Source organism: Crocuta crocuta, unplaced genomic scaffold (assembly GCF_008692635.1).
Source record: "Crocuta crocuta isolate KB4526 unplaced genomic scaffold, BGI_CrCroc_1.0 scaffold516, whole genome shotgun sequence".
NCBI classification, from domain to species: domain Eukaryota; kingdom Metazoa; phylum Chordata; class Mammalia; order Carnivora; family Hyaenidae; genus Crocuta; species Crocuta crocuta.
In genome coordinates, this window is record NW_027529538.1 from 890,706 (window position 1) to 906,811 (window position 16,106).

At 38.6% G+C, this 16,106-nt stretch overlaps 1 protein-coding gene across 1 annotated transcript in view; it reads right to left on the reverse strand.

Moving 5' to 3' along the window:
• Positions 1-16,106, reverse strand: part of SPHKAP (SPHK1 interactor, AKAP domain containing) — a 159,182-nt gene that overhangs the window by 133,887 nt on the left and 9,189 nt on the right. The window contains exon 3 of the mRNA XM_077761380.1: positions 14,478-14,557. Coding sequence (XP_077617506.1) covers positions 14,478-14,557 — 80 coding nt within the window. The remainder of the gene's footprint in view (positions 1-14,477; positions 14,558-16,106) is intronic.

Sequence of the window (16,106 nt, forward strand, 5' to 3'; positions counted from 1 at the left end):
AAAGGGATAGAGGAGCCTGGGTGGCTCAGTCGGTTAAGCATCCGACTTCTGATCAAGTCATGATCTCACAGTTCGTGAGTTCAAGCCCCACATCGGGATCTGTGCTGACAGTGCAGAGCCTGGAGCCTGCTTCAGATTCTGTGTCTCCCTCTCTCTCTGCCNCTCAGCATCAGATATTGTGCTTTGCAAATCCATATTTATCTCTAAGAAAAGAGTTGATAGCAAGTAATGTTCTCATGAACTTAATCATACTGTAGGGCTTATTATCTTTGGGCCTTAAAAAGCTGTTTCACAATCTCAAGCTTCACCAAGACCTCAATAAATCATTTTAAAATTATATCTTCTTGTTCAGAAAAGGGGATCAGACAAGACAGTGTGATAGCTTAGCTCTTTTTATTTCTTTTTGCTAATGAGTGCTACCAGGAAAGTTTCAAGACATATATCCTGCAAATGGCGTTTGCTAAAGGACTATTTTAACACAAGGCAAAAAGATCACATCACAGTTGCTGAGCTAGTGTTGCATGAATATGTATTTATATGTGAAGACTGTAAGATGCTTCCTATTGAAGTATTTATTCCTAAGTGTTTTGATTCTTAAAAAAAATGTCTTAGGTGTGTATGTGTTTGGGTGGTCAGAATACCTTACGCATGTTGCTGCATTCGGCTGCATCTAGGCTTTAGTTCAAGTGCATCCAGAATATACATAACATAACCACCTCAGCTCCTGAGTATTTCTGTTCTTCCACTAAAACACCTGGACAAGTGCTGTTATAAAATCTTCTCTATGTTATTTTTAACAAAAACTACCATCATTTACTGCATGGTGGGTGCTTAGAGCTCTTAAGAAGTATTTTATGTAATCTTTTAATTGCACCCTCTTATAGATGAGACGTCATCTCACCTATAACATAACATAATTTAACATAATATAATCCAAGGTTATATTGCTCATCAATAACTGATCTGAGATTTGACCTGTTCCTCTTAGCACCCAACCATGTTCTTTTCCCCTGTGATCGTTCGTATTCCATCGAATCCTCTGCTTCCATGGCCATGACACCTAGATGAGTCTTAATGCAGCCACAGCCCAGCACTTTGGCATTTGAAAAATCCACGTTCAGGTTTCTACTCTACCACTTACTACCTGGATGGAATTGGACACATTACTGAAACCTAAGACTGGCTTTCCTCATCTGTAAAATGCAGATTAGAGTAGAAGCTTCGTCACAGAACTGTTCCAGTGGTTAAATGGGGTTATTTTCATTGGCCAGCAATTCAGGGTATGCATAATATTGAGCACTCAATATTAAGTTGAGAAATGATATCATATTAATCCCTATAAGTTTATTTTCTCATAAGAATCTCCCTGTTAGATTTTCAGCACATTTTTGATACTAAATTAAATATAACATATGCAGACCTTTTGAATAAATACATCAGTACTTGTTACAGTGACATTTCTCTTTCCTGCGCTCAGATCCGGGTTTTGAAAATATATAGAGTAAAGATTTTCATGTTTATGCTGACTCTTGACTATTATCATAAAATTATAAAGTGAAGAATAATTAAGGCTTTTTTTTAAATCCAAGAAAACACAGAATTCATTCAATTAGTCTAACATTATACAAAAAGATGTGACTCACTCAGGCAGTTTTAGATCTATCAACATGGGAAAATATCCAGGCAATTGAAGCAAAGCTATAAAGCTCCCAGAAGACTAGTGTGACATTGGTAAAAATCTGAATTGAAAGCATTTCTAGAGAAAAGTATCTGTATTGCTAAAATGCTACTTTAATTGAAAAAAATAAGATTAGCTTAATAAAGGCATAAGATTAATTCTTCTAAGGTATTTGATAGACTCCCCCTCTGTGTTTCTGTCTGTCCTCTTAATTTGCTTGGGAAACCCTTTCTACCGGGGGTTCGGATTCTGTGGGGCGCCTGCTTCAGTTCACGAACATCACATCATGAAGCTGAATGAAAGAAGCAGTGCTAAAGGGTGGCATCCTGATGTGAACCAAGTATCCTGGTCATTTATATTTAAAGTCAGTTAACTAGGGCACCTGGGTGACTCAGTCAGTTGAGTGCTGACCCTTGATATAGGCTCAGATCATGATCCCAGGGTCGTGGGATCAAGCCCCGGGTCAAGCTCCATGCTGAGCATGGAGCCGCTTAAGATTCTCTCTCTCTCTCCCTCTGCCTCTGTCCTCCATGTTTTCTCTCTCTCTCTCTCTCTCTCTCTCTCTCTCAATTAAAAATAAATAAATAAAATCAGTATTGTGAAAATGGTATAATGAAGTAAAGGGGAGTGAAACAGGAAAGATAAGAAAATGCAAGTGTGAGTGAAGACTATGGGCATGTGACATTCTGATGTGTCTAGCAATTGTTGTGTGAAGTGTAGATTTTAAGAAATCTTTGTTGATAAATAAGTGAATGAAAGAATTTTGTGGATCTCTTAAATTAGGAAAACCGATGTATTATTCTGTTGAATAAAACGACGGGTGATATAATGCATGTTGTTTCTGGGAGTATAAATTCATATCTAGGCATGCTTTTCAGGATTCTTATCCATGCAGGTCTGTCATCCAGGCATGCCCCTTCTGGGAGTCTCTTCTACAGGAAAGACACCAAAATAAAGTATGTACTGAGATATTCAACTCAATATTAATAGAAAAAGCTGAAAATAAATAATACATTCACCAGTAGACACACTGATAGATTTAGCATGCAGACATTAGCATAATGCCCCTTTTCCACTTCTCTCCACCAAGAAAAGGTGACTTGGAAAAATGTTCCTCCTTTAAATGAATACAGTTGAACACAAAAGTTATTGTAGTTCCTAATGCCTGGACTCCCTGTCATCTCTGGGACTTTGTGTCCTTCTCTCTCTCTCTCTCTCTCTCTCTCTCTCCACTTGTGCTACTATCTTAGTGCCTTCCCTAGCCTGGGAGACAAGGTTCTTTGCCTGGAGACCTGCACACCTCACTTTATCACCTCCTTTAGATCTTTCTTAAAGGCCCCTTCTGGATGAGGCTTCACTTGGCCATTCTATTTACAAGACCCCCCTGTGCCTGGCTTCTTGATCTTTCCTATCTGGCTCTATTTTCTCAGGATCAGTATGATCTTCTAACATCCCACAGAATGTACTTATTTACTGTTTATTATTTAGCATGTTTATTATTATATCAAATAATATTATTTTATAATAATATTTATTTAATAAATAAATTATTATTTATTACTATTTATCACGTCTTTCCTCCCTGCCACCCCACCCACACCACAAGCAATAAGCTCGATAAATGGAGGAATCTTTACTGATTTTTTTTTTCCCATGGTGCAATATCTGTGGAAATCAAAATTCAGTAAACAGATCTTGACCTGTGTTAATATGTGTCAGTTTCCATTTTAAGGCACATCTGTACTTTATATCGAGTGAAGAGGAGTTTTACAGTCTAGCCGGGGCTTAATTAAAGTCTCTAGTTTCTTCCAAACTTGTTATTTAGTTCTTGAGGTGAAAAAGAACATCTAATGCACTATTGAACCTCACAAAATGCTCAGCACCTTGCCTGACAATTAGCCAGTGCCCGGTAAATAGGGTAGGGTCAATAAATGGGACCACCTAAGATCTTATCGACTTGTCTTTAATCATCAGATAAAAGTAAAGCCAATCTCGTAGTTCTAACTTCATGCTTTTGTCTGTGATGGTCTACACTCCTAAAATAAAAATGTTAAGAAATTATCAGGGAGCTGGAAATAATTCAGACAATCCATGAGGGAACTGCCATAGATTTTGTCAAGATGAAACTCATGTTATATCAGAATTGCAATATTTGAAGCCACTACAGTATATGAAGGGATGTGACACAACCACACATTATGGCAGATGAGAAGACTAGCAGGTAATAGAAAGAGGCCAAAACTAGAGAATTTCTTATGTCATGTGACGTAGTGAAAATATTACTGTGTGGCAGAAGTCAGAACACTTGAAATTGGGTCCCAGATGTCACTTTTACTAGTTTCACCTTTAGGAAAATTTCTTAATCGGCCTGAGCCTCAGTTTCTTCATCTGTCATACGGGACCAATACTATTTACTCTTCAAGATTGGTTGCTTCTGAAGGGGGAAAATCTCAGCCACTACTAACAGGTACACTTGATTGCCATTCACTCTACCCCAGTCATTATGACAGGAGCTTTATTTTTGTTACTTCATAGCCTCAAAGCATCAGAATAGGGGAAGTGCTATTAGCCTATTATACTCATAGGACTGAGCTTAGGATTTGCTCAGAGTTACACAGTTAATTCAATCAATTTGAATTCTAAACCCAGATGACCCAGAGCCCTGGTCCGTGCCAGTTCCCAGGTGCCCTGCTGGCTTCACAGAGTACCACATGGCTTTGGTCACAAACTAACTTTCTTAAGAGCTGGGGTTTATTGTTTGTTTGTTTGTTTTGTTTTTTGTTTTGTTTTGTTTTGTTTTAGGGTGCTCACATTTTATGGTGACCTTTGGGCCCAGAGTAAACGCTGCATAGAAGGGATGAAGGTTCACACGATGGGGTGTCTCTGGCCACTGCACCAGGTTGAATGGCTGTGCTTATTGAGGGAAGAGGGAGGATTCAGCCAAACGCACTGCCAGCCCCAGGCTTCCATGAAAGTAGGATAGAAAAACAACCTCCTTTTATGATTTCAGGGATGAGGGATGCCCTGCCTAACTAAAAATTCTGACACCTGTCTAATCTTTTTTTTTTTTAATGTTTTTATTTTTTCTGAGAGAGAGAGAGACAGCGTGAACAGAAGAGGGTCAGAGAGAGAGGGAGACACAGAATCTAAAACAGGCTCCAGGCTCTGAGCTGTCAGCACAGAGCCCGACTCAGGGTTCAAACTCACAAACTGTGAGATCATGACCTGAGCCGAAGTCGGAAGCTTAACTGACTGAGCTACCCAGGCACCCCTGCCACTGTCTAATCTTGATGCTGGAGTCCCTTCTACTACCTTAGAGTCATTTCATTGAAAAGAGGTAGCAAGACCCCAAAAGGATGGGACACAGAAAGGTAAAATTTGATGGCAAGAAAGAGATCATGTGCACTGCACTTCGGAGCTTGGCTGAAGTGGTGCTGTAAACCAGAAAGCCTGCAGAGTCAGGGTCAAAATCTGAGAGCTGGGACCCCAGGGGGCCTCCTAGTTTGAGGCCCTGGTTATGACTTGGCTGCACACATCCCCTGGACCCCACACCCCACAACCAACCTGGATTCCTGGGAGTGTCTCCTGGTGGATAAGGCAGCGGAGAGGCTGGTAGGTGAGTTTGGTTCAACTACCCACATGGCTGATGGAGAGGACCACACCCACAATAAAGGAGTTACAAACACCAGCAGGTTTGGAGAGGAGGCAAGAGAGGAAAAGGGTGGAGGAAAAAAAAAAACACAGAAGTTTTAGTATCATTCAAGGAGAAAGACACACTCAAGCAGGCTGTCATTAGTAAAAAGAACAAAAGTAGCTAGATGATGACGTTGTAACAATTAACAAAACAAAACAAAACTCTGAAAAGGGCTCAAAGGTTGCATGCATGTTTTCAGGTAGCCTCTGCCTTGTGCAAGGTTCCTGATTTGTGTCGGTGATTGGTCTTCACATCTTTGATGTGTCAAAAGGTCATTGACGTCTTGTAGATAAGAATTTCAGAGCTTTCCACCCTAGTGTATGGGCACCTATAGGTGAGGAGCGCTTTATGCTTCTCAAGTTCAATGTTTTAATATTAAGATTAATATCGGAGCCCCTGGGTGGCTCAGCTGGTTAAGCGACCAACTCTTGATTTCAGCTCAGGTCATGATCTCATGGTTCCTAAGATGGGGCCCCATGTCACGCTCTGCAATATACTTAAAAAAATTAATATTTAGAGAAAAACAAGGCAACAGATTTTTATGGAAACGGAAGGCCTTGTAGTTAAGTTTCTATACCATTCTTACCCATAGGTATGCCCTAATCCCAGTGTATTGCCTCAACTCTCAAAACACGGATATGTAGGAGCAAATGCCGTGAAATTGTCTTCGCATCTCTATGACTGATAGTTACGGGTACATGATTCGAATTCAAGGCATTTTTTTCTGTGTAGAAAAAGATGATCAAGGAGACCGTGGGAGTGAAACATCAGAGCTATGGAAGCAGGAGCTATCTGGCGTGGGGGTATGGGGTAAAGCGACATCTGTGATCATATAAGAAGACCTCCAATCTATGTCATTCACTAAGCATTATCATTTTCTCTGGAAAGGTTTTGTGGGATTTCTTTAGATCTAGTCCTAAAAATTCATATTTATTGATAGCACAGAAATTTCCTATTTTAATTTCACTTTTTTGTTTGTGGACCATATAAAAAATGTACTTTCAGTGTGTGCTTTGATTTATATCCAGCAGACATGCTAAACTCATTTATTCATTCTGGTAAATTTATCTGCAGTTTCTGTTTTTTTTTAATTTTCTGTGCACACAATCAAATAAATCACAAATTCTGAGAGTTTGGTTTTTTGTTGATTTTATTTCCATTTACATGGAAAAAATTATCTTTTTCATTATTGACTTCTAGTTGGATTGCATTTTACTCAGATAATATGGTGTGCATAACAGTTATCTTTGGTCTTTGTTATAAATTGCTTTATAATGCAGTGTATGGACAATTTCTGAAATGTAATATGTAATTTGCAGGCCTGGGTTGTAGTATTCTATGAATGTGCCCTAAGTTGGCAGCGATAGTTTTTCTAAGTTCATTTTGATATTTTTGAATAAATTCTTTTTATATTTCTGTTCATTTTTTGTTTTAATTTTAAGAATACTTTGTTATGAAAATACAAATTTAAAATGATAGGTATATCTTGCTGATTATTCAACACTTGTATACAGTGACATATTTAACTTCCAGCAATACTCTTCTGTTTCAAAGGTCATTTTGTCTGATAAAGCTACTACTTTATTTTTGTTTTATTTTTGTTTTTTTCTTTTGATTAGCTATTGAATTGTATGTTTTTTCCATCCTTTTAGTATTTTATGTTTTAAATATGTCTTATTTTCTTTGATTTTGCAAAATCCAAATAATAATTTTTGCATTTTATTTGGAGCATTTAATCCATTTACTTTTCATGTAACTGTTGATACATTCAAAATCTTTTGGGAGCACCTGGGTGGCTCAGTCAGTTAAGTGTCTGACTTCAGCTCAGGTCATGATCTCACGGTTCATGGGTTCAAGCCCCGCTTCGGGCTCTGTGCCGATAGTTAGCTCAGAGCCTGGAGCCTGTTTCAGATTCTGTATCTCCCTCTCTGACCCTCCGCTGCTCACACCGTCTCTCTCTCTCTCTTTCTCTCTCAGAAATAAATAAAACATTAAAAAAATCTTTTGTAATTTTCTTTATTAACACTCCCAGTTTTTGTCTATAAGAAAATATGTTTATTCATTCTTGTAAGAAACAGTTATTTTTCTTTTAAACTGGCAATTATTTTCCGTCATTCTGTGCAGTTATCACTTCATTATGTTTGAAGTCCCATTGTGGCTTTTATGACATCAGCTGTCAACCTAATTCTTAGGCTTTTTGTTTTGTTTGTTTTTTAAACATTTTTGAAATTAACCTTTATTCACTTTTGAGAGTGAGAGAGACAGAGAGTGAGCAGGGGAGGGGCAGGGAGAAAGGGAGGCATAGAATCCAAAGCAGGCTCCAGGCTCTGGGCTGTCAGCACAGAGTCCAATGAGAGGTCTGAACTCACAGACCTCAAGATCATGACTTGAGCTGAAGTCGGATGCTTAACTGACTGAGACACCCAGGGGCCCCTAACTCTTAGTTTTTAAAGCTAATGTGGAGGCACATGGGCGGCTCAGTTGGTTAGGCACCTGACTTCGGCTCAGGTCATGATCTCACGGTTCATGGGTTCAAGCCCCTCGTTGAGCTGTGTGCTGACAACTAGCTCAGAGCCTGGAGTCTGCTTCGGATTCTGTGTCTCCCTCTCTCTCTGACCCTCCCCTGCTCACGCTGTCTCTCTCTCTCTCTCTCTCAGAAATAAATAAAACATTTAAAAAAAATTTAAAGCTAATGTCTTTTTCTCTGGCTACTTTTAAGATTTTCTTCAAAGGATTTTAGGATTTGATGGCCTGTTGATATTTAGCTAATAATTCTTTATTATTGTATCAACTCTTCAATTCTTTTAGTAATTCTAAAAATGTTTTATTTTAAATTCAGCCATTTTTAGCAATTGGGTTGATGAGTAATTTTGTTATATTAAATTAAACTCACTGTTAAATTTAACTCATTGGTAAATTAATTAAAACTCATAGGCCTGTAAAAGTTATCTGTTGGTATGGGAAAAGGACACACAGAAAGAGGAAAACAGTACCAATAGGTTTCAAGGGTGAGAAAAATATGTGTTAAAAACATCTGATGCATCTCCTAAAAAGCATTTCATGAAGAATTAGAAGCAACTGGATGGAGACGGAAATAGATACTTAAGTGACCTATAGATATCAAGCCACTTAGAATTTTTCATGCAATAGCAGCAAACTAGCAAAAACAGTACCAACAATGGCAATAATGCTTATTAGATAACACCCCTTAGAAGTTAAATAAAACCTCCTCCATTTTTAAGGAAGATTAATATATAGATAAAATGGCTTACATTTTTTTAAGATGGACCTGATTTTAAATCATTTGCAGGACTGTACTTCAAAAAATGCATACTTGGCAAGGTCAAGTGTCTTTATTTTAAATTTGAAAAATATGGTTTTCATATATAGATATAGATATAGATATAGCACACAATCTCTTTCTTGACAAGCCGGCATACTTTAAAGCAAGTTTACCTCTACTCTACACAATATATATCAAAATGCCCTGTGGGAGAAAACACAATATGTGAGTTTTTTGATAAACATTGAATCTTAAGTTTTTCTATTATAAATTCATTATAAAAATACATTGTGATTATGTTTATAAATTTCATTTTACAGGAAAAGCTTCAGTGAGTGACTCACATACAAAATTCAGATAAGATTCATGCTATCTCTGTGCCAGATCTAAATTGTTTTCTCCACAAGGCATTTTCTCCTTAGTGGAAGTTGAATAGCACAATCCAATATGTTAGCGATACAGGCAGAATGATCAAAATTTCTACTAAACTCTAGTTTAATTCTTTAAAAAGAGCAACTTAAAAATGATCCAGTTTTAGAATGAGATACAAAAATAAAGGAAATCAAACATCTATTTTCTCTTTTTTCATGAGTTCACTCAATTAAAAAAAGAAACAAACGTAAATGAATGAACAACAACAACAAAAAAAATGGATAGGCAAAATGGCGAATATCTTATTAAGTCCCAAGCTACAATGCTTAAAAACACTGAGCTTGCAAGAGAAGAATATACCTGCATTTTCCACTTCGTGAGAATAGTACGTGAGGCAGAGGAGCTTACAGCTTCTGCTAAGCTTCTATATTTGAGAGGAAAATTTTAGTTACAAATAATGAAGTTTTAATCTGGGCATCCCTTCAGGAATTGGAATAATTGCTATTACTGGCTAAATTCTATCTTTGCACAATTTATAGATAAACTATTTTTATTTTTTATTTATTTTTTTAATGTTCATTCATTTTTGAGACAGAGAGAGGCAGAACACAAGTGGGGGAGGGGCAGAGAGAGAGGGAGACACAGGATCCGAAGCAGGCTCCAGGCTCTAAGCTGTCAGCACAGAGCCTGATGCGGGGCTCGAACCCACAAACCGTGAGATCACAACCTGAGCCAAAGTCAGATGCTTGACTGATGACCCATTTACAAAGTTTATCATTTAAATCACCTGAAAAGCATTTTTTTGTTTTTGTTTTTATTTTTTTAATAGTATTGCAACATTCCTCCTTTTTTGTGCAAACCATAACAAATCCATTTCTGGTACCATGACGCATTATTAAACTGTTCAGCTGTATTTTTTCATCCAGGTTAATCTCAATGATTGAGGTATCACTGGCACAGTTTCTTCTTTCATCCTTGAAACTAACTTTGCCTCGCCTTTTGCTTTCAGGAGTTGAAATCAAGGCCTAGAGCTGGGATCAATATCTATTGGAAGGTTTGCGACAAATGCTCCCGTCGCTCACTCAGCAGTAGCTATTTCTGAGATAAAATTTGACAGAAGCGAAAATCCTTTGCCTTCTAAAGGTAGACACAGGAATAAAGCAATCACAACCTGGATTATTAAATAGCTAGAATCTATATGTAGCTACTATTAATGAGAACTTCAAGTGTTACGTCACATAAAACATGACTCCATAAAAAGACCTGATTGTATAACCGATGTATTGCAGATTGTATAACTCCATAGATTCCCAAATACTCAAGATTCAAGACACCTTGACTTGTTCCTGGAAATCACACTTCATCCTCTTTAGCGGAAGCAGAGCACGGGATGGTACCCAGGCTGAGCTGACGAATATGTTTCATCACTATTAGGATGATGCAGGTTGATGCTGTTGCCTCACTAGATGGAGCTGAGAAACACGAACTGAGAGCAGTGAGCAAATCCAGCTAGGGTGGTTATGTAAAGACCCTCCTAGGCTGTTCAGTGCCTTAAAACACTTACTCTTTTATTTCCAAAGTGTTCATAGTGCTAGAAACATATTTCTGAGAAAAATCCTGTAATTTAAGATTTACGGCAAATTACACTTGCCAACAGGCAATAGAACTTCCACGTGGCACAGCAAGGAGAGAAAGAAATCAAAGCCTCCAAGTGTAGGAGCTGCTGTTAATTGTAGCTCAGGGAGGGAACTCAGCTGACCGTCCAGCGTATTAGCCTGTTTCTTTGCAAAGTAGAAACAAATGTGTCCTACATAGGAGTTCATTATGGTTAGAAAGGACTTCCCTTGTGAAAGATTTAAGCTACAATGTGCCAACTAAGAGAACAAGGCTTTTTCTTTCGCCTTCAAGACCTATGTGGAGATAAGATGACTATGTTTTCTGTATACCTTCACAGTGTCTACATTCTAATTTCTAAGAGTATCTGACATGTGTGTGTCAAATGTAGCTACATCCTGATTGTGACAGACCTACAAACAGCAATCACAAGGAAGCTTTATTTATATCAGTGTTCTTGATGTAGGATTGCCTAACAGCTCAATTCTTTTCCACTATAGATGGAATACAGTTTACCCTCCCCACTAAAATTACAAGTGTCAGGCTGACATCAATACATAGTACAAGTTTTATATCTTAGACCTTTTGGTCACTGATTCAGAGTTACCTCTGAGTGTCTCATTTTCTTAGACAAGATCTTCTACAGACACCCAGGCATTTCATTTTTCCTAAAATGCTCAATCAAAATAGGATTTCTTTCTAACAGTGTGCTGTTTCAATGGCCACTTTGTAAGCAGAAAAAGCAGAACAGAACATAAGCCTTTCTAACCTATCATAAAGCTAAGTAGAAATCTGCATGCACTTTTCTAAATTCCTTCAATTCCTGCTACTGAGTACCAAGCACTGTATGAAGTGCTCAATAAAACAAAAACCTTGTCTTCATGGGGTTTATGTTGTATTGAAGGAGAGAAACAAAAAAGTAGAATATGTGCAAAATAAAAAAAAATAACACTTGAATATTACTCTTATGAAGTGAGTATTTCCATATAGTTTGCTTAGTTTCCTCTGCATAAAAGTAATGAGAATTGGGGCAAGAGACATTAATATACAAGTTCAAGGTAGTTAAATACTTCGGCCAAAATCACACAGTACATCAAAGAACACCTTCCACCAAATCTGTCAATTCCATGCCTTGGGAGTTTTCTATTACGAAGCATTGTCTACATAGTACCCAAAGTAAATGAAATGTTCCCAAAGAGTTGAATATCATGAAAATAAAATCTCTGAATTATCTGAAAAATTAGATTATGTATCTGAATGTTTCAGTGTTCTCCACTCACAGGTTCAAAGAAAGTGGGACTCAACAAGAATAGAATGAGGCAGCTGGGTAGTTAGCAATGGAACACCTGTTATTCTCTTTTCTATTTGTTTTTTTAATAGAAATTACTTTCAGAGGAATTCAGAGTCTATTTGCCTCATTGCAGGTGTTTCTATTACTGTGGCCTATTAATATGGCATTAAAGGAGGTGTTATTTTGATGGGGAAAAGTTAGGGAGCAGTATGTTTGTAAGGGGCAGGGTATCCCCTCCCCACAGGGACTACAAGAATTTGGATGAGTTGGACTCCTTTACTATTGCTAGGAAAGCTTTCTTTGGAGAGTCTTGAAAATAAACACCCAGGCTGAAATATTTTCACCAATTATTTAGATGTCTGCAGAAGGGCAGTAGTTGTTCTGTCTGGGCTGAATAATTATGATCCTTGAAAGTAAAGTTACCAAGAAAAACAAGGAACCAAAGTTTAAATAATGTCGCTATTCATTAAGCCACAGTTATTTGCCTGCTGCAGAATGTGCAAGACTGATGTGGAAACGCCAGAGGCAAAATAGCACACCAAGCTCAGTGCAGCTAATTATGACTGATATGCTTGCAAGAAGTCAGGAATAATGCAGAGGAATGGACAACACACTCACAGACTCACTTCCTCCATGACTTTGCCCTAAAGCAAAGCAACAGGGAAAATCCAGCATCTAGCGGATTTAATCAGTGCTGATTTTCAGTGTTGATCCTCCATTCAAACAATGTCCTATTTATTGTACAAATTGTCCACTAAGTGCTCTGTGGAGGAGTGGGTCCCTAGGTTGTGGGACCCCTAGGTCAGAGCTCTCCCCCGCTGTCCCACTAATCAACTTAGACATAGTCCGTGTCCCTAAAGATGATGTCAAAGCAAAAATTGTACCAGACAAAACTGGGCAGGTAAAGAAGACTTTATTCAGGGCTTCTGCAAAAAGAGGAAGAGAGAGCAGAATGCAGTCTAAACTCAACTCCACTAAAAAAAAGAGTGGGAGAGTTTTTAAGAGCAGAGGGGTGGGGGTGGTGTTAATTGGTCTTACCCAAAGGAGAGGTAAACTTTCTCATATCTTCGTGGCAGGAGATAGTTTTATAACTTGGAGCAAAGGTGGCTACAGAAGCTAGGCTCTTCCCTTTCCACAGAAAGTGGGAGGTCGGGAGATTGGGGTGCTGTGCCCTATGATGTTTACATTTCAAAGAGACTGTCTCCAGGTAATGGCATTCCAGGTAGTGTCTTCACAAAGACATTTCTGGGTTGTAAAACAGGATAAGATGCTTTTTGAAAGATTTATATCTCAAAGGGGCAGAGAAATCATTTATAAGCATAAGTTTTCTTTTTTCTTTTTCTTTTTTTTAAATGTTTTATTCATTTCTGAGAGAGAGAGAGAGACAGCGTGAGCAGGGGAGGGTCAGAGAGAGAGGGAGGCACAGAATCCAAAACAGGCTCCAGGCTCTGAGCTAGATGTCAGCACAGAGCCTGATGTGGGGCTGGAACCCATGAACCCCGAGATCATGACCTGAGCCAAAGTCGGACGCCCAACCAACTGAGCCACCCAGGCTCCCCTATAAATCCATGTTTTCTAAAGAAAATGCTCTACGGAAAGAAATGCCAGGGACCCGAGTTGGGAATATGATGTCTAAAGTTTAGTCAGGCTGAGGGGGAAGGTCAAGTCTGTCTTGGTGGATGGACTGTGAGGGCTTCCCCTCCAGCCTCATTTCTCACCACAGGAACCATGCATTTCGCTTCTATGCCATCATCACTATGTCCGTGGAAATAGTTTCTGTAAAAGTGTGTCTTTAAAATCTCCCTCCAGACTGCTCTATTGTTTGTGGACTACCTCTGGGAATATGGTCAGGTGCTGGAAGCCAATCTGCGGCATCTAGTTGATTAGGCTAGGCTCCAGGTAAGGGGAGCCTTTCATACTTCTTTAATATGAAAACCTTTATCACACTGAGGAAGGTAGAAATGAGCCAAAATGCAGATTAAAGAGGACTAAGTTCAGCGTGGTTTGGTGTTTTGAATGTATCTGTGAGGCGAATGCAGTCAGTGGAATTAGTGGGCTTGGAAACAGGAGGTGTGTAATGTCATATTAATCATGTCCGTGTTCTCTGTGATCATGACATTCAAATGTTCTTTAGTTAGAACTATGCAAACCTTCTCAATTAAATGCTGTGATATATTTATTTGGGTAAGAGTAAATTTTTATATGCCGATCAAAGATACTTTGATGGAACAGTGTTTTTTAACTGCACTCTTCCAACATATTCTAAACCTTCACATATTTGTAAGGTGACCAATGTTTGGAGCCAGTGTCCTGGATCAGTGCCCTGGATCATGGACTTTGCTAGTCTTCCATATGAGACGTTAGCATCGACATTCTCTGCACTCACAGATAAACCTGGCTCAAGGAGTAACAGGCAAAATGTGTATTTACTTTATTCATCTTCCTTGGTGCTTTTCATACACTCAATCTAAATTACTACATGTGCATCAAAAATAGACCAATAATGTGAGATATTTTGGAAACAGAAAGACTTCTGCAATCTTACCTCCAGTGGGGATTTCCAGAACACTGAGTTTTTGAAATATTCACTTGCACCTGCATGGCTTCATTAGATAACTGGCTCATCTACAAATAATGTTTGTGAAAATGGAAAAGATTATCAGTCATTCCCTGGAGAAAATCTGGTAAACCTAAAGTTATTGGAACTTATCCCCTCCCCCCCATCAGGTGTCTTTGTTATTCATCATCCAGTCTCAACAGTCAGTCTCAAGATTGTGTAAGAAAGCAAATGGACCGACCACTGACAATTAATCTCTGGTGAAGATGCCTTCCCACTTGAGTGTTTATCTCGGCCCACTGCGTCAACACCTTTGATGGTTGTTTTCTGTTGATGATTTAGGAGGTTGTGACTTTTATCTAAATAACATGCTAATCAACTGAAAGAAAGCTTGCCAAGATGTGGGATTCAGAAAGGAGAAGAAAATGATGTTCGAGAGCTTTCTCACATGTCAAGCCATCTCCAAATGAGCATCTGGCAGAGTGAGATCAGTTAATTTTGGAAGAGAAAAATCAATGAGGGCGATGATGTGACAGATATTTTCACAAGAGACTGACTTGAGAATCAAAGAATTGAAGGTAGCACCGACAAAATTGATGAGGCTGCTGAATATAGAACTAACACTGTTTACAATATTGTGACCCAAAGTGCCATGTGAACAGACAATTTTGAAGGTGGCATTGTGATCTTCCAATCCAGTCAGCACCGAATCCATTATTTGTTGTTCACATAAGTCACATCTACTTTCTTCTTTTTAAGGTACTGATAAAATGAACAAATTTTTATAAATCGTGTGATTTTTAAACATAAAATTTCCAATCAAATATGTGAATTGCATTTGCTATTTAATGGCATTTACTTTTCTTTGTGGTGAATTTACTTCATGGGCCCTTTTCTAAGTTCCAGTGATGAAGACAGCATTCAAGGCAGTGGGTTTCATTCTCTCCTCTCAAGTAAGCAGGTAAGTTTTCCCTACTATTTTCTTTTTTTTTTTTTTAATATTTTTATTTATTTCTAGGAGAGAGAGAGAGAGACAGCGTGAGCAGGGGAGGGTCAGAGAGAGGGAGACACAGACTCTGAAATAGGCTCCAGGCTCCGAGCTGGCAGTCAGCACAGAGCCCGACGCGGGACTCGAACCCACGAACCGCGAGATCATGACCTAAGCGAAAGTCGGAAGCTTAACCGACTAAGCCACCCAGGCGCCCCTTCCCTACTAGTTTTTTCCCTGTTCCCAACCACCATACCAGCCCCATATAATCTTCAAGGTTAAAATTTGGGATTAGATCTTCACCTTTTCTGCCTCCCTCTTCCTGCCTTATCCATCCTATGCAACATATCTTAGACCCAGTGGAAAAACAGAAAAAAAGCCATCATTAATATGTTGTTGTAATGCTTTTTCCTCCATGAAGGATGACTGTGGTCTACACAAGCTGATGGGATTAAGGCTGGGATGACAGCTTCTCTGGATAACATGTTCTCTGGATGCTCAATAGCCTTCTTGGACACTTTTAGCAGTGATTCATGTGATAAAACTGCAGCTCATTTTCTAAATGGCAAGGTTCCTATGAAGTCACCACCTTTTTTTTTTTTTTTTTTTTTTTTTTTTTTAAGAAAGGA